Source organism: Pelodiscus sinensis, chromosome 1, assembly GCF_049634645.1.
Source record: "Pelodiscus sinensis isolate JC-2024 chromosome 1, ASM4963464v1, whole genome shotgun sequence".
NCBI classification, from domain to species: domain Eukaryota; kingdom Metazoa; phylum Chordata; order Testudines; family Trionychidae; genus Pelodiscus; species Pelodiscus sinensis.
This window is the reverse complement of record NC_134711.1, coordinates 317,626,478-317,645,966: the sequence shown is the minus strand read 5'-3', so window position 1 is coordinate 317,645,966 and position 19,489 is coordinate 317,626,478. Positions and strand designations below refer to the sequence as shown.

General features: G+C 46.7%; 1 protein-coding gene across 1 annotated transcript in view; it reads left to right on the top strand.

Annotated features, from left to right (window-relative positions):
* Positions 1 to 19,489, top strand: part of MYO7A (myosin VIIA) — a 182,621-nt gene that overhangs the window by 12,322 nt on the left and 150,810 nt on the right. Inside the window, exon 2 of the mRNA XM_075919509.1 lies at positions 15,605 to 15,662. Within this exon, the coding sequence (XP_075775624.1) occupies positions 15,645 to 15,662 (18 nt within the window). The 5' untranslated portion in view covers positions 15,605 to 15,644. The remainder of the gene's footprint in view (positions 1 to 15,604; positions 15,663 to 19,489) is intronic.

Genomic DNA, 19,489 nt, shown 5'->3' with positions numbered 1-19,489 from the left:
AAAGTAATCATTATAATTGTTGCTGATTTGGGGATGTTCCTAGCTGGGTGGTTCAGACTTCAAATACTGCCCCCCCCTACCCCCCGCACAATAGATGCTTTTCAGGGAGAATGGATACAAGTTGCCCATGTACCTACTGGAATAAGGGGTAGTTAGACAGATCACATTGCTGTAGTAACTGAGCACTTCACGGTCTTTAGTGTATGTATCCTCTCACCCCCCTGGGAGGGGCAGCAGTGCTGTTATCCCCATTTTTAACTGGGGCACAGAGAGGTTAAATGACATGCCCAAGGCCACACAGGAAGCATGTGACAGAGAAGAGAATTGACCCTTCACCTTGCAAGTCATTATGCTAATACATTATATTTTCAGTTTAGAAAAGAGGAGATTAAGGGGGGATATGATAGAGGTCTATAAAATCATGAGTGGTGTGGAGAGGGCTGATAAAGAAAAGTTATTTATTAGTTCCCATAATAGAAGAACTAGAGGACACCAAATGAAATTAATGGGTAGCAGGTTTAAAACTAATAAAAGAAAGTTCTTCTTCACACAGCGTGTTGTCAACCTGTGGAACTCCTTGCCAAAGGAGGCTGTAAAGGCTAGGACTATAATAGAGTTTAAAGAGAAGCTGGATAAATTCATGGAGGTTAGGTCCACAAAAGGCTATTAGCCAGGGGATAAAATGGTGTCCTTGGCCTCTGTTTGTCAGAGGCTGGAGAGGGATGGCAGGAGACAAATCGCTTGATCATTGTCTTCGGTCCACCCTCTCTCGGGCACCTGGTGCTGGCCACTGTCGGTAGACAGGATACTGGGCTAGATGGACCTTTGGTCTGACCCAGTACTGCCGTTCTTATGTTCTTATGTAAGTCCCTGGCTAGTCCCTGAGCCCTTAGTGTCCTCCTCAGAGAGGAAGAATGGCCTATCTATCAAGTGCTAGAAATAACCGGTACAAATGGCTGCTTTGATCCTGTGTGCAGCTTCCCCACATTGCCAGTGGCGGGGGAAAGGGAACAGACTAGAGATGTAAAATCCCATTTAATTAGTTAACCAGTTAAATGTTAAGTTTAACTGGTTAACTGATTAAATGAGGGTGGACGGAGGGGGGGCATTCCAGCTCATTGGGCTGGAGAAGCCTCCCCCATCCACCGCAGCCGCCATGTCACAGGCAGGGCCTGCGCGGGGCTGCCGGCTCCCAGCCCACACGGCTGGGAGTCAGTAGCCTCACACAGGACCAGAAACTGTTGCCTCCCTCCCGCCCCAGGCTGCCATTTCCGGGCCCACACGAAGCTGACAACTCCCTGTCCGCACGGGCTGCTCCCTGTTACCCATTCGCATCCCTAGAACAGACTCTGAGAGGCCGTTTCTACCACCACCGGCATTACTCCCCACACTGAGAGACGGGGGTGTCACAGAACAAGCCCCACCTGACAGGAATCAGGAGAGTCCAGTGGGGAAGCTGCAGAGACAGGGAGAGGCCTGGGGAGACGGTCAGACTACAGTCAGGAGGGAGAAAAGCAGATGCCAGGGAAGAGAGCCTGTGCCCAGCGAATGGGGAAGAGGCTGGTGTGAGTTTGTGTTGTGTTTTGAAAGACTTTGTGGTATTTTGGATGATCAGGAGAGAGACATTGGACTGGGGTGGGGCCCCGAGGACTGAATAAATCAGTCCCCCTGCTGAGGAATGAAGCCCTGAAGTAGGAGAAAATGGAGACAAGGCCTGCTAGCAGCAGCCCTGGTCATGAGGGTGCTTTGGGGGTGGTTGTCTCTATTACAAGGGGTAAAAGCAGAGCTTTGCCCTGTCTCTGTCCCATAATGTCAGTGCAGCTGAGCTGCTATGGGGGAGAAGTCACCTGGTCTTGGGATGGGTCAGTAGCAAAATATTTCTGTCTGGGAGCAAGATGGGAACAGTTACCCTACCTAAAGGGTGTATGTCCCCCAGAATGTAATTAAACCAATTGCAACCATGTTAAGTGCGTTGAGCCACCATAAATTAATAAAAAGAAAACACCACATTACGTAGGATTAATTCAAAGGCTTTTAAAGAAAAGGTCAACGTTTATTCCTGCCGCCACCTAGAGTAACACAGTGAAATTGCTATTTCCACAGGCTCTGAAAACTCTGGGCAACAGGAACCAGGGAACAAACTATGTCTCTGAGTCACAGGTCTGTCCTTGGGTGGTAGTTGCTATGCTCCATCCATTGTTTGTGGCTCCTGATAAACTCAAAGTGTAATCTCCTGGGGGGCAGGAATTGTCCTTTGTTCCCTGTTTGTACAGCTCCCTGCAGAATGAGACCTGGAGCACAGGGCGGCCATACAAAATCATCTGGCTTGCTTGGTAAAATGGGCCCATTCAACCCAAATGCTTTTAAACACAGCTAAACGCAAGGCCATGCATCTAGGAACAAGGAATGAGGCCGCACCTGCAGAATGGGGGACTGCTTGCCCGAAAATAGTTATTCTGAAAAGACTTTAAGGCTCACAGTGGACAAGCTCAGTCTGAGCGCCCTGTGAGGGTCCTTGGATGTATGAAGGGGGGAGAAGTGAATGAGAGCAGGGAGGTGATTTCACCTCTGTTTACAACAGGGGTCTCAAACTCATAGCCATAGATGGCCTGGAGCATTTTCTCAGTCCGGCCTGGGAGACCCAGCAGCCTGGAGGGAGAGTGCTCATACCAGTCCCCAAGCTCCGCCCTTTCTCATCACTGCCCTGCCCTGCCCTCTCCCTACTATTGCACCCCAGCCCCCACGAATATACTTGGCCCCGTAGTGGGTCCCCCGGCCTTGAGTTTGAGACCCCTGGTTTACAGCATTCCTGAGACTGATACCGGGATACTGAATCCAGCTCTGATGTCCACATTTTTTTAAAGGATGTTGAAAAGTTGCAGAGGGTGCAGAGAAGAGCCACAAAAATAATTCGAAGGCTGGAGGGGAAATGCCTTGCAGTGAGGGACTTAAAGAGCTCGATCTGTTTAGTTTGTTGAGCCAAGCCTCAAGTCTTTTTACACTTGGAAATCCCACAGTATCAGTTCTGTTGACAATATTTACGGAGACAGAGGGGCTCTCCCATTGGTATAGGTAATCCACCTCCCAAAATGTGTTAGCCCAGTCTGAGGGCTGTCTTCTCCAGCAGTTATGTGTCCTTACTTACCTACTTCATTCAGGTCTGTGGGCTGACCTGACTTTATAGCAAAGACCAATCCTGAGAGGCGACATGATTAGTGGGAGAAAATGCTGAGTGCTGCAGAGCTCTTTAATCTAGCAAAGAGAGGTTTAACAAGAACCAGTGGCTGCGAAGCTGAAGCTTGACGAATTGAAATGAGAAGCAAGGCACAATTTTTCACAGTGAGTGTGATCATCCATTGGAACAAACGATCGAGAGGAGAGATGGATTTTCCATCTCTTGGCATCTTCAAATTACCAGACATAAAATATGTCTCCCTGCCTTAGTCAGTGAACTCCCTAAAGGCGTAACAGGGTGAATTTCGATGACCCAGGATGTACAAGAGAGCAGGCTGTGGTGTCTTCAAGAGCCATTGTTGTGTTTCCTGAACCTAAGCCTGCTCCTATTAAAGTCAATAGCAAAACTTACAGTTGACCTGGTGTAGAGCATCTTCTACATACAGTAGAACCTCAGAGTCATGGGCACCAGAGTTATAGACTATCCAGTTAACCACACACCTCATCTGCAACCATAAATACACAGTCAGGCAGTAGTGGGGAGGAGGAGAAGGGGAGAAGCAAATATACTTCACTGCTGTGTTACCTTTATTTTTTAATAGTTTACATGTAACATGGCATTTTTCTTTTGCATAGTAAAGGTTTGTCTCTGTATTAAATCCATGTTCAGCTGTAAACTATTGAAAGAATAGCCCTAACATTTTGTTTAGGGTTATGAACAACCCCCATTCCCAAGGTGTTCATGACTCAGCTGTTCTACTGTCATTTCTTAGGTAATTAATAAAATAATTGGAAACCCCATAATCACAGTCCAGCCTCCCCTTTTGAGCATATTGGGTGAGTGTAATAATATGCAGAGAGCATATTAATCTCTCTGTGCTAGACTGCTCTAGTGCCTTTCAAAGAGCGTTGCTGGGTTTAATCTGTGCCAATCAAATGACCTATATCTAAGATGGTGAACATGCTGATTGACCATTCACTGCTTGTTAGGGCACCAAGAATGTCATCGAAAGGATGTTCTGCTTGCTGCGCTATATTAGGTAGGGTTAACACTGTCAGTGAGTTCCCTTGTATGAAATGCAAGTCCTCTGTAAGATAATTGGATGGTTAAAATTCATTTTTAGATGAGAAATTAGTTGAACCGTGAAGCCTCAGGAGAGAGGACTAGAGTTTGTGCTTAGAATTAAAGGCTGGAATTCCTCCTAACCAGTGGTTAATTAACATGGGCTCTTGAGAATTAGCTCATTGGAGTGATTCCAGAAGCAGTGTGGCCCGTCATGTGATTGTTCTCCATCTGCCCTTCATGCACGGATTTCAGAGAGTGCCAGCTGAGAGAGATTACAGCAGAAACACCTTGCTTTTCAAACCCAATGTTACAGCGTTGTCCACGTTTCTGTATTTGTGTTAGTGCCCTGTTTCTTTTTAATCTGCCATTGTGTTTTAAGACGTGCCCAGCTGTCCCTCTTGAGTCTAATTCCACTGATGAGTCATTGGGGTAGCCTTTCCCTCCCCCTCTACCCTAAAGGAGCTTGAACTTGGGGTGCTGCCACATCCCCTGGCTTGAAGTGGTTTGCATCACATACAGGGTGTACAGTTTGGTTCAAGGGCTCTCAGCACTTCCATTGTACAAATTGTTCCCATACCCCTGCTTACCCTCTGGCCCCATCAGAAATATACATGAGTTCTAGGAGTGCTGGGTCAGTGCAGGTTTTGAATGGATGACCCGTGTATGTGATCACAAGGTGTAAGGAGGCAAACCAATAGAGACTATATATCAAAGGACTGATGTCTCTTTGGACCCTGCAGCTTAAAATAGGTATCCAGGCATTTGAGAAGATTTGGGGCTGGTGAAAGTTGCCAAGTGTCAGTCGTGGAGACTGGCAGATCAGCCTGGGCAGTGGCACTGTGAGTTTCTCAGCATGGCCTTGCTAACATGCCTCTGGCTTGAGAGTATGGATTCCACGGCAAGAAGGTAGCGCTGCGAGCATCTTGTTTAATAGCCCAGCTAACACAGGGCCATAGAACTTCTGCCGTAGGAATTATTTGGGGGATCTCCTCGAGAAAACATCCAATACTGATTTTAAAATTGTCAGTGTTGAAGAATCCACCACAAACAACCGTTGGTCAATTGTCCCAAAGGGTAATTACACTCACCGTAAAAAATAAAAAAAACTTAAAAAACAACAAATAATCTAGTTAGCACATTAAAGACTAACAAAGCATGAGCTTTCTTCAGACGCAGGAGCAAGGTGCTGGTGGGGGTTTGGCCAGGGGGCAGAGTGCTGGTGGGAGCAGGGGTACTCGTGGGAGGCTGCTGTTGGGGGGGGGGGGGGGTCTGGCCAGGGGGCAAAGACAGGAACAGCTCAGCTGGTACCTGGGGATCCCACAGGGCACACTGCTCCTCCCCTCCCCCAAACAGCCGGTGTGCTTCCTGAAAAGCCGGGTCTGGTGCGCAGCCGGGGACTTCCTTCCTACTGCTGCCTGCCTTTCTGTGCCGACACCGGCAGTTAGGGGAGGGGCAGTCCTGGGCTGCATCCCAGAGCCGGCGTCTCAGGAAGCACATGGGCTGCTCTTCCCCTCCACCAAACAGCCAGCATGCTTCCTGAGAAGTTGGGTCTGGCGTACAGTTGGAGACTTCCTTCCCTGTGCTGCCTTCCTTTGGGGGGGCGGGGAGGGATGTGTGTCCCGCAGACTGGGACTTCCCCTCACTTCCTCCCTCCCTCCCACCTGCTGCTGGTGCAGGAAGGCAGGCAGCAGGGGGAAGGAAGTCCCCAGCTGCGCACCAGACCCGGCTTTTCAGGAAGCATGCCAGCTGTTTGGGGGAGGGGAGGAGCAGCCCGCCTGCTTCCTGAGACATTGGGTCTGGTGTGCAGCCATGGGACTTCTCTCCCCATGCCACAGGAAGCCAGCACTACCTCCATTTTCCCAGGAGGCAGCACCATCGCGGGCTGCTTCTTGGGGGAAGGAATGCGGTGGGGGTGTGTGCATGTGCTAGAACGCCTTGTGATCAACTGGTCATGCCCCCAAAATTGACCAGTCAATTACGATCGATGGGTTGGTAACCACGGATCTACATGCTTTGAGGTGCTACTAGATTATTCATTGTTTTTTAAAGTTTTTCTAGTTACAGACTAACTTGGTTATCCCTCTGAAGCTTTTGTAAAAAATAATTACCCTTATTCCTAGTCTGAATTTGTCCAGTTTCAGCTTCCAGCCACTGGATCATGTTAGGCTTCTCACCGCTAGATTGAAGAGCCCATTATTAAATATTTGCTCCCCGGGTAGATACTAATAGACTGTTACCATCCTCTTAACCTTCTCTTTGTTAAACTAAATAGATTGAGCTCTTTGAGTTTATCGCTGTAAGGCACGTTTTCTAATCCTTTAGTCACTTTCATAGCTTCTCTCTGGTCCCTCTTTCAAATTATCAACATCTTTTCTGAATTGTGGACACTAGAACTGGGCACAGGGTTCCAGCAGTAGTTGCACAAATGCCAAATACAGAGGTAAAATAACCTCTCTGCTCCTGTTTGAGATGCCCCTGTTTATGTATCCCAGGATTGCATTAGCTCTTTTGTCCAGGGTCACACTGGGAGTCTGTGTTCAGATGATTATCCCTCACAACCCACCAATCTTTCTCAGAGTCACTGCTTCCCAAGATAAAATCCCCCATCCTGTGAGAGTGGTGTACAGTTTTCTGTTCTGCATGAAGACATTTACATTTAGACATATTACAACACATATTATTTGCTTGCACCCAGTTTATCAAGTGATCCTGATCCTGATCACTCTGAACTAGTTTCTTGTCCTCTTTGTTACTTACTACTCCCCCAGTTTTTATGTCCTCTGTAAACATTGTGGCTGCGTCTAGACTGGCATGATTTTGCGCAAATACTTTTAATGGAAAAGTTTTTCCGTTAAAAGTATTTGCGCAAGAGAGCGTCTGTACTGGCATGTGCCTTTGTGCAAAAGATTTGCTTTTGCGCAAAAGCATCCGTGCCAGTGTAGACGCTCTCTTGCGCAAGAAAGCTCTGATGGACATTTTAGCCATTGGGCTTTCTTGCGCAAGAAATTAATGTGGCTGTCTACACTGGCCCTCTTGTGCAAGAATACTTGCACAAGAGGGCTAATCCCTGAGCGGGAGCGTCGGAGTTTTTGCGCAAGAACCACTGATTGTGTACATTACAAAGTCAGTGTTCTTGCGCAAATACTCGCGGCCAGTGTAGACAGGCGGGAAGATTTTGTGCAAAATCATGCCAGTCTAGACGCACCCTCCCAGTAACAATTCTAGGTGTTGTTCTGAGTCATTGATTAAGCCTGTTAAATATAATAGGGCCATTTCCTTGGGACCCCACTAGAAACACACCAGCTCGATGACTATTCCCTATTTGCAATTACATTTTAAGATCTGTTGGTAAAACAGTTTTTAATCCATGTAATGTGTGCCAGATTATGTGCATACGGTCTTAGTTTTTGAATCATAACATTGTGTGGTACCAAGTCAGATGCCTTCGAGAAATCTAAATATATCAAGGTAATGGCATTCATGTACTCAATCAAACTTGTAATCTCATAATAGATATCAATGGAGTTTGCCAGGATCTATGTTAGAGAAGAAACAGGCAACCCAGGAGTGGATGGAGTAAATGGAACTACTTTATTGCAGATACTCATTCCCCTCAGACCCCCAACACAATTTTCGAGAGCAATGATTTGCCACCAGTTACACTCCTTTTTCCATTTTAGTATGTTAATTCACACATCTATCACTAAATCCTTATTTAGTAATATCAACTCCTATACAATGAATATTAATAGGCAGATGATGAATATTATTATACGCACCCCTGTTTACTGTTGACAGGATTTTCAGTTAAATCAGCACTTTTCTACATTAGGGTATGTCTTCACTACCATCCTAGTTCGAACTAGGGTGGTTAACATAGTCATTCGAAGTTGCAAATGAAGCCCGGGATTTAAATATCCCGGGCTTCATTTGCATCTTGCCGGGTGCCGCCATTTTTAAATCCCTGTTAGTGCGGACTCCGTGCCCGCGGCTACACACGGCACGGAGTAGGTAGTTCGAATTAGGCTTTCTAATTTGAACTACCGTTACTCCTCGTGGAGTAGTAGAGTAGAGTGGGGTGGTAGTGTAGACATATCCTTACATACTTCCCGAATCAACAGGTTACAGAGATTACAAAGGATGTGACTCTGAAAGGATTTTTACAGAGCAAGTGAGACGACAAAACAAAAAACACACCGTTCAGTGCATCTCTCTTTCTAGACTGCAAGAATGAGGGGTTAGTAGGGATTTGTAGGACTAGTCGACTAATCGACTATCCAATAAGCAAATGCTTATTGGGATAATTGACTAGTCGCTTCCCCCCCCCTTGCTGCCTCTATCAAATAGAGGCAGCAAGGAGGGAAGAAGGCGGAGGGGGGGAGAAGAGGGGAGAAGCCACACCCTGGGTTTCATGTGGCGTTGCTGCCCACAACATTTCAAAGCGGCTGCACACGCCATTTCAAAGCGGCAGCTTTGGTGTCAGGCTCCTCACGGCATTTCAAAGTGGCAGCACTGCGTGGAGCCCGGGATCAGCTCACCCCGGGCTCCATGCAGTGCTTTCGCCTTTGAAGTGTAGCCCTAGAACTGTTGCCACACTTCAAAGGTGGAGGCGCCCTATCGACTAATCGAATAGTCAATGAAAAATGCATCAACTATTCGATTAGTCAGTTACCCGATACTTAACTTCCTTAGGGGAAAGTGCATGTTTATGTATCAAAAAGGATAACACGTGCTTTGGCCAGATTCCTTTATCTGTCTTACCAGGCTGCAACAGCAAAGGGGAAAAAACATGTTCAAAGGACAATGCCTGCTCTGGCCAGGCCCCTACCACTAATGTATAGCCATCCCAGACCTCTATTAATTCTTACATATCCCAACAAACTAGTTTCCATTAACCCATGTACATTCCCTGTGTCAGAATGATATATAGTAGTCCAGTCCCAGCGCTTGTTCCCAGCCTGAATACCACAGCCTTCCCCCTTGTGTGGTCATTTACATACCTGCAAAGTGAATTTTATAACACTATTTCACCTCTGCACACCCGCTTTGCCCAGCTCTAGATGATTACACAAGGTACAAGGGCCAGGCAATGCAGACTCAAGTCCTCACTCTTCCACTCACTGTTTCAGGCTGCCTGCAAGAGGTGTGCAGGAGACATATGTCCCAGAGGAACTGTAACAAATCAGGGAGTGGTATATCTACATGCTTACCACTACAAACAGTTGTACAGAAAAAACACCCCCACCCCAGCTCACTGGCACTTTCTAAGCAGCAACTTGCCCTCTTGTGTTCCTCCGGGCCAACTATGAACAGATCTGGACATTTGTGTGTTATTAGCTCTCCAGCTACCTGGTAACATTCAGAAGTTAGTGAATGCAATAGAGCTTAACTTTGTACTCTGCATCCTTCCTGCTCGGCATGGCTTTGTCATTTGTACTCCTCCACCCCCCTTTGCAAGAGTCAATATGGCCTCTTGGCTTCCTGTTTTGAATGAACACCAAGCTTTCATTGAGGCTCAGTCAGTATGTCTCTTCTGGAGTCGCAATAACTCAGTGCCTGATTCTCCCTGCTCCATACCAGGATTCTAAGAGTAGAGATGAGGAGGAGGCTGCCATGAGATGGTCAGGAAAATGAGCTGGGATTTATGGAAAAACTTGAATATAGATGAATCTTAAGGGGCTTCCTGAAGACAGCTGAGCTTTATGGTCCTGGGCTAGATGGTTAGGAGAGGGCTGGAGAAAGTGGCATTATCAATGAACTGGAACAGGGTACCAAGGTGGGTGGAACCAGTACATAGGCATGGAACCTCCACAACCATGGGTATGTGTATTGACAAATCCCGTATCCATGTAGGGTTTTGGCAGTACAATCCCAATCCCTTCTCCCCTCTGCCCTCCATCCTCTGCCCCATGGGGAAGCCACAAGGGTTCCTGCCCTTATCTACTCAGGCGTTCTCATTGTAGGAGCCATGGTCAGGCCCTACATACACAAGCCAGCTAACTCGCAGCACACTGAATAAGAATGAGGACAGTGGGGGTGAGCGACACCAAATCTTGCAACAAGCACTACATGTGCTGAATGGAGGGAAACTCTTTGTATGGTATTTTGTGGAAGGACATCACCACGTGAGCTGCATGGGGCTCACTTTGCCTGCTTTCAAAAGGATAAAAGATTGAAGATACTTTATTGAGAACTAAGCCCAGGATCCAGGGGTGCTCTGGAAACTGAATTCCAGACTTGTTACTTACACCACTACAGTTGTGTCTCTGTCTGCAATGAGAGAGACCCTCCCCATAGTCACACTAAGCATGGTCTGGTGGGGCAACATATTTCCAGCAATCTGACTTATTAATGAGCTGGGCAATAATCGTCATATGTAGCACTATTCATCTGTGGAACTTAATCATTCTGTAAATGTGTCATTATCCTCCTTTTATGAATGGGGAAACTGAGGCACTGAGACATGAACTGACTTGCCTGTAGTCTCACAGCAGGCCAGAGGCAGAGCCAGGACAGCTCTGTCTCCTATAATAGTTCTTTCCAACTGCTCCGTACACAACTGAAATTGGCCGGACTCATTATCAAAATGCCTCCAATTGTGGATTTTCCCACTTTCCATTCATATTTGTGAGTATTTTGGCTGAAATGATTTTCTAGAGGCTGCTGGGATTCCTTAGCTGCTCTTGGAACACCAGGGGGGTCATTAACAACCAGGGGGTGCTCTGCATTAATGCTTAGGAATGGGATAGTCCCTGTCTCTGCTGTCAATAAATCCAGGCCAGGTTCCCTTAAAGCAGAATGAGTTGCATTTAAAGGACCAGCTATTCAGCCCCAAATATGGACAGATTGTTGTCACAGGGATACAACCCTTCCAGATCATGCAGGGAGCCGAAATGCACCCACCCCTCCCCAATTCCAAATTCAGGGACATATAAAGTATCCTATTCCACTCTCTTGTCTCTTCTGCAAAGCACTACAAACCTGAAAATTGTGCCTAAAATGTCTATGGATGTAAAGCTCTTACTGGTTTGAAAGACATTTCTTATGAGCATACTGACAGGATTGTTAAAAGCTTTGGAATCAGGAGAAATTTCATAAGGACACCCACTGGACTTGGCCTGTGACTTGGTCTAAACAGGGGATTTCAGCTGTTGCTGGCTAGCAATCAGTGCAAACTCCAAGGATACATCTAGACTGGCATGATTTTCCGCAAATGCTTTTAACGGAAAAGTTTTTCCGTTAAAAGCATTTGTGGAAAAGAGCGTCTAGATTGGCCGGACGCTTTTCTGCAAAAGCACCTTTTGCGGAAAAGCGTCCGTGCCAATCTAGACGCGGTTTTGCGCAAGAAAGCCCCGATCACAATTGTCTACACTGGCCCTCTTGCGCAAAAGCATTTGCGCAAGAGGGCTTTTGCCCAAACGGGAGCAGCATAGCATTTCCGCAAGAACACTGACAATCTTACATGAGATCGTCAGTGTTCTTGTGGAAATTCAAGCGACCAGTGTAGACAGCTGGCAAGTTTTTCCGCAAAAGCAAATGCTTTTGCGGAAAAACTTGCCAGTCTAGACGCAGCCCAAGTGTATATAGGGAAAATTAATTCCTACTCTTTAAAAAGTCTGACACAATGGAAAGGGCTCACTAAAGAACTATTCCAGTGATTTGAGTTCAAGGGACCAAACAAGTTGAATAAAAATATAAGAACAGCCCTTCTGGGTCAGACTAATGATCCTTCTAGCTCAGGGGTGGACAATAATTTTTGATGAGGGGAGGCACGCCTAGATTTTGGTAAGCGGTCAAGGGCCACACTTTTCTATGGAGAGGTGCGGAGTCTGGGATGGAGACTGGGTGCAGAAGGGAGTTTGGGGTAGGGGACTGAGGTGCAGGAGAGGGTGTGGGGTCTGAGGCAGTTTGGGTGAAGAAGGAGGATGTGATCTGGGGCAGCGGCTTGGGTACAGGGTCTGGGAGAGGGGGTGCAGGAGAGTGTTTTGGCCTGCGAGGGCAGGTGTAGGAGGGGGTGTAGGGTCGAGGGGAGGAAGGGTGGAGATGATTTGATGTGTGACCTGGGGCAGGAGGGGGTGGTGACTTGGGGGAGAGAGGAGCTGAGGTGCCAGAGGCAGTCTCTGGCTAGGAGGCACTTGCCTAGGTGGCTCCTGGCCAGCAGCCCTGCAGGACCATGAGACAGCTCCCTGCCAAAGGCTGGCTGCTCCATGGCTCTCTGCTCCAGGCACCAGGGGGAGCGGAAGACTTCACGCTCTGCCCGTGCCCCCAGCAAAGTCTCTCAACTCCGACTGGCTGGTTTCCACGAAGCTTCCCCTTCTCCCCAGCACCCAGAGGAGAAAGCCACAGGGAGCAGCTGGCCGCTTAAAGCAGCGTGGGGCTGCTCTGTGCCTGAGGGTCCTGGCGGACTGTATCTTGCCCACTCATGATCTGGCCCATATCCTGTCTTCTGTCTGTGGCCTGTACCAAGTGCTTCAGAGGGAGTGAGCGAAAAAGGACTCTTCCTCCAACCAAGGCGGCCCAGGGAACTAATGGGGCCGGTCCACCACCCTCCCCAGCAGCAATGGGGTAATCAGAGCAAGGCGGCTGCAGCTGCTTTACTCCTCCAGCCACGTCACTCCGCTTCTCCCGGGGAGTTCAGGGGCAGGGCAGTCCCGCCTCTGCCCCCAGAACAGCGCTAATCCCCCTGCTGCTAGTCTCCCTGTCCGGCTCCTCCTGCCCACAGCATTGGAGGCATGTGACCTCTCATGACCCCTACATGCATCACCCCTGTAGGCGGTTGTGTTCCTAACCTTCCTGGCTTATAGCTATTAATGAACCTAGTCTCCACACACTTATCTAATTCTTTTTTTTTTAATCTTTTGGCCTTTACAACATCCTCTGGCAATGAGTTCCCCAGGTTGACGTGAAGAAATGCTTTCTTATGTTTTTTTAAAACCTGCTGCCTATTAATTTCACCAGGTGACCGATAGGGGTAAATAGCACTTCCTTATTCACTTTCTCCACATTGTTCATGATTTTGTAAACTTGTTTTATTTCCCTGTTCACTGTGTTTTTTCCAGTCTTTTTAATCTCTCCTAATAATTGTTGTTGCCCTTTTCTGTCCTTTTTCTTAGTTTATCAACATAAGATTAAAAGGGGACTTGATCATGCTCTATAGGAAGAAAACATTTCTGGTAGTAGAGGGCCCTTTAAGCTAGTAGACAAAAGTATAATAAAATCCAGTGGCTAGAAACCAAAACCAATTGAATTAACCTCATGTTTAAACTGCAAATGGCAGCTTTTATTGTCTACTCTTGGATTGTTAAACTGCGGAGATCCCTACTCCCAATGACTTATATTGGTGTTAATTTGTGTAGACAAGATCAACTCATTAGCTGGTGAACCTCTTATTTTAGTTGTGTGAGACTGCTATAGATACAGAATGATTGTTTCATGTACCCCGAGAAAATTATATTAGCGCACCCACATACAACACTATATGTCTTACTCTTTTAAAGTTGAATCCCTCACCATTAGTTTCTGTGTGCTTCAATAGCACTTTGGTTGCAGCTAGTTGGAAAACAAAATGTAAAATTATTATTGTCTAAATTCCTGAAAATGTCTTTTTACTGAAAACTCAAATGCTGGAAAATTTCAGCTGAAAACTGAAAGCTTCCATCAGGAAAATTGAAACTAAATGGTTTTGGGTCAAATTCCCCTGAATCAAAATGCTTTGGCTTGAGAAACCAAAATGAAATGTTTTGTGTCAATTTCAGATTAAACGGTGTCTGCTTGCACTTCTGCACTTCCTCACTGGAGTTGTAGCTCACATGCCACATGGCCTCTCCTCCTGTAGACCTTTCTCAATGTATCCTATGAGTCATATGGCTGTGGTGCATCATGGGAGATGTAATCTAATGTGTGAGTCCTGCTCATAACAGAGAATAGGGGCATGAGGCACCCTAGCTACTACATCTATTAGGCACTGTGGTCATCATTGGTGTATACATAATGTGCTCAGCCATTTATTGGTGTAATGATCAGCCATGATATGCAACATAGTCTGAAGGCCAATTATCTGAGCAGGTTGTTCTGAGTCTGGCTGCCATCGTCCTCAAGTGGTTGTGATATGTTAATGACCTATCCATGTCACACCAAGGTGAACTGGGTATGGATCATGCTGCAGGTATTGTGCATTGAGGAAAACATTTCACTTAGGTCTCGCACTTGCATTATGCACATGGAATATGCTAGAAATGGTCTTAAAAAGATCAGTTGCAGGTGCCATCGACTACAGTAGTGCGCCATGAGCTTGATATCTTCATTCAAGACCTAGTCATTTTCTGAGAAGGGCTGAGCAAATGTCTTTGGCGTAGAATAGATGAACTGGTGAGTGTAGCTGTCAGGTCACTGATGTATACGTTAAACATTATCGACCTGGACCACCTTTATCAAAAATGGTTTTCAACAAAATCTAAAGATGGGAGCCATCTTCTCAGATCTGACCACTGTCTGTGACACAGTTTGAGAAAGAAGCCTTTTGTTCCCAAGTTCCCCCACATTTGTGTGGTTGAAGCTCTTTCTTCAAAACAGGTGGTTTAAAGTACACACGAGCACCTACTGTAGCACTTGGAAGTATCTTCGTTAGGGCACTGTGATGTCTCAGGAGAAAGTGGTTTAACATCAAGCTGAACCAAACTAAAATATTTTGATTCGGGCAAGTCAAAACATTTCATCTTGATCAAAAATATCATAATGAAATATTTTGACATTTCTGATTTGAAAGTCTCGGGCTTTGGCTGTTTTTTTTTTCCAACAAAAAGTCAACATCTTTTAAGGAAGTAGACAGTTTTTACAAAGTACTTTTTGCCAACAATGCAAATTTCCATTGAAAAACTGTTCCTGCGGAAAGCTTTCAAACAGTCCTCACCTTAATCTAATGGCTGTGGACTCTATGGGGAATGGGACTGTCTTTCTTCTACTGGCTTGGATATCAGCTTGTACAATGGGGCCCCATTCCAATAAATAATCAATCATAATAGTGCCATTATGCAGTTATTCTTTGGCTAGCTTTCTAAGATTCCGTTTACAGATGTTCTGCAAAAAAGATCAGCAAAAAGACAAACTGGCCTCCTAGGGTGATAAGAACAGATTCTAATTCAGCCATGTGTTGGTATTAATGTGGATGCATTAGGATTATCTCTCAATGTGAGGAACTAAAGGCATAAAGCCATTAACTTAACTGTCATAGCTATTGTTTGCAAGTTCTCCCAGGGCCCACCGTTGAAGAGTTATATCTCTTAAGCCATCGCCCTATCCCTGAGACCAGGTCTATGAGTGAGGGAATTTGTCAGTCATCTCAATGCTCAATTTCTTTTGTTTCAGGTCTACTAGTGGCGATTGCTGATGTGTTTATGAAGGAACCATGGTCATTCTACGCCAGGTAAGGTAGCTGTTCCCTGTACTTTAGAGATGCTAATTTTAAAACAGGAGTGGGAAACCTAAGGCCAGGGGGACTGGACACAGCCCTCAGCTTGCCTGGATCTTGCCCCTGAGGCTCAGGGCTGCCCCTGGCATTTGGGAGCCAGTGCTGGCGCTCTAGACCCGCCCCCCAATGACCTTCCCCCATGGGACTCAAGCGCATAAAATCTTCCCCCTGCCAGGCTCTGGTGTGTGTCAGGAATGTGGGGAGTGTCTTTCTCCTCAGTCGGGGGCCACATCAGTGAGGGTTGGGGGGTGGCTTCTCACTTGTGTGTGGCCCCCGACTAATAGTTTTTGTGAGTCAGCAGCCCCCGACCCAAAAAGGTTCCTCACCCCTGTCTTAAAATGTCACGTTGTTTTTTGGGGTCAGGTTATTTTTAGCCTAGTCTGTTTCTTTCTAAGGGACAGTTGAAAGATACACATCTTGTACCTATTAGCTTGAGACTTTGATTGGCTTAGTGGAAATCATTGCAGTGTGTAGCCCAGATTAACTGGAAAGAGTTTTACCTCAAGTAATACACTACTTTATTTTCTTGTCTGGGGCCAAACAAGGATGCATGGTGAGAGCTGCTTGCAGATGTTTGTTATGGACTTTTAAAAAATAGCCTTTCTTTGAGGGATAATCCAGCCTACACTTGTCTTGATTTTCACTTACATTCTGCTTTAGCGCCTTATAATGGAACCAGGCCCTCCAGTGGGGGCAGCGGGGAGGCAAAGGGAACAGTTGCCCGGGGGCCTGCTGATTCAAAAGGGCCCCAAGCTGCCAGCCATTGCTCCAGATCTATCCCTTCCTCCTAAAGCTGTGTCCATTCTGGGAGCACGGCGCCTCACCCCCGCCCCTCCTCATCTTGCCCAGGGACCCGTCAAGTCTTGTCAGCCACTCTGAATGGGATCGGGGTGTATTTAGTGCAGGAAGTTCCTGATATGCAGACTGTTGAAATCAGCGCTCAGTTAGGACATGACCCTGAAGGCTGCCCTCTGCACTTGGGCAAAGCACTTGAGCAGGTGTTTAACTTGCAGCTCGTGGGGCGTTCCAGTGTTACCCTGGCCCTGACCCAGCAAGGCATGTGCTGTATCTGGATCAGGAGGAGGATGCTCAGTGCCTTGCAGAATCAAGCCCTTACCCAGGTGGCCATGTGGAGTGACTCCAGCAAAGTCTCTACACCAGAGTAATCAAGAGCAGAATCTGGCACGCTGGGTACTGTTGACCAGGTACAGGGCCATTCCTATGTAGACACGGGGCCTGGGACAACCACCCCAGTGCTCCAGGCACAGGGCCGAGGGCAACCCCCCTGACAGGCCCTGCCCTGCTGCAGTTCCACACCGCCCTGCTTCTGCTCCACCCCTTCACTCAAGCCCCACCCTTGCCCCACCTCTTCCCACCCCTGCTCCTCCCTCTTGCCCTAAGCCCCTTCCCCCAAGCAATGCGAGCCAGGGCATTACCAGGGGGTCTGGTGTGGGGCGGCAGCAGGGTTTGCCCCCTGCCATACTCTCCGTGGCTGTGGGAGCTGGAGCAACCTGACAGACAGCTCTGCTCCATCCCACCGCCCCCTTCCATCCCATTGGGGTGGGGGCCCTCTGCTTCCTGCTGCTGCTGCCGTGAAGCTGAGAGCAGCAGGTTGGGAAAGAGCGGCAGGGCACAGAAGAGCAGGCTGCCAGCTCTGGCCCCCTCCGCTGCAGAGGGTGGGAGGGGACCGCTGCAGCCACCTGGCACCAGGCCCCTACGTAATATCCCAGGATAGTTAAGGCAGCTGCGTTGGGGCCCCCCAAAGTGTAGGGTCTAGGACAGCCATCCCGAACCATCCTATGCGTGGCTCTGACTAGGTATTTCTAAAATGGGCTTCTCAGGGACACCCATTATCAATAGAGGAGCAGAAATATATCCAGCAGTTTTGCACTGAGCTGCCAAGAGCATTGGCCATGAGATAAACAGATTGTGCCTCACTTTCTCTTTTCATCAGCATAAAACATTGCAAACGTGCCTTGGATTTATTAGTGAGGCTAAGGAAAATGACAGTGGGAATTAAAACAACACTGGATGCTGATGTTAAAGAACAGCATGTTTCAGATCAGAATATCCCTGCTTCAATCTATCACGCAGAAAGCTATTGTGGTCCTATATTGGTAAAAATACACTGCACAGAAGTATCCATACTGTGTCAGAGTTTACTCTGTAATCCATAGTGAGTCAGATCTACAACCCTGTTATGTCTGTCTGTGCTTCTTCAGTGGTGCAAAGTAGATTTAAAGTGGCCTTACAAAGGATTGGGGTATTCTCCTGCAGTGGTACTCTTACTCTATAGAGTATGGCTAACGAGTAGCTGGCATGACTTGAGCATCTGTGCAATCCCTAGCTGTCAGAAAATCCTCATGGAGGCCAAACTAAAGCAACCCAAGGGATGCTCTAAGTTGTTTCTCTGAACTGGCCAGGCTCCTAGCAGCCTGAGGATCAGGAAGCCACACAAAGGATTCATCCACCGGTTACCCAGATCCAGAATTTTGGTTTGAGCCCAAATCTACATGCACTTAAGTAAAACCGCACAGTGTCTCGTTCTAGGATGGAGTGAGTCTTATGTGAAACCTGGGTGGGAATCTTCAGCATCTGTCTCTGCTCAGGTGGGGTTCCAATGGTATAAAAGCGGAGCAGTGACATAGTGACTCAGGTCCTTGGTTAGGTACATGGAGAGGATATTTTTATGGAAGAAAAAACACCATTATTATTGGTAATTAATGATGGAGTGCAGGGGTACAAACCTTGAACTTTTGTTACTGACTTGCTGGTTACAGTGGCTCAAATTCAAAGTTTTCCACTTAGGAAGGAACAATCCGCAACACGCATACAAAATGGCAAACGATTGCCTAGGAAGGAGTGCTGCAGAATGGGACCAGGGGTTATAGTGGATCACAAGCTAAACATGAGTCAAAGTGCGACACAGCTGAAAAAATAAAGCAAACATCATTCTGGACTGTTTTAGCAGGAGTGTTGTAAGCAAGACACTGAAAGTAATTCTTCAGCTCTAGTCCATGATGTTAAGGCCTCAACTGGAGTATTGAGTCCCATTTTGGGCACCACATGTCAGGAAAGATGTGGACAAATTGGAGAAAGTCCGAGGAGAGCAACAAAAGTGATTGAAGGTCCAGAAAACATGACCTATAATGGAAAATTGAAAAAACTGGGTTTAGTCTGATGAAGATATAACACTTTTTTATTTGAAAAGTGTTATATCTTATAAAAGGTTGTTATAAGGAAGAGGGAGAAAAATTGTCCTTGTTAACCCCAGTTAGCAATGACCTTAAATTGCAATAAGGAAAATTTAGGTTCAAAATTGAGAGAAACTTGCTAACTTTCAAGGTAGTTAAGCATTGGAATAAATTGCAGAGGGAGGTTGTGGAATCTCCACCACCGGAAATCAAAAGCAGAAAAACACCTCTCAGGGATGGTCTTATACTTAATCCTGCTGTGCGTGAAGGGTAATGGACTAGATAACCTCTCAAAATCCCTTCCAGTTCTACAATTCTATGAGTCTGTGATAATTTAATCATTCAAATACCACCAGCCTGTGGCAAACCTTTTACAAAATCTCTAATGTTTAAATAATTTTTAACAGTCCCACTGGCTGCTCTGGTGTAAGCCGTTCTAAAGCTCCCATTCATTTTAAGCATTACTGTAAAGTAGCTAGAGATCAAAAATTAAGATTTTTTTAAAACAAAAGCCTTTAAGTCCTTAGTTATTATTCACTCCTTCTTCAGGCAAATCTCTTCATGCACAAGGAGTGGGTACAAGAAATG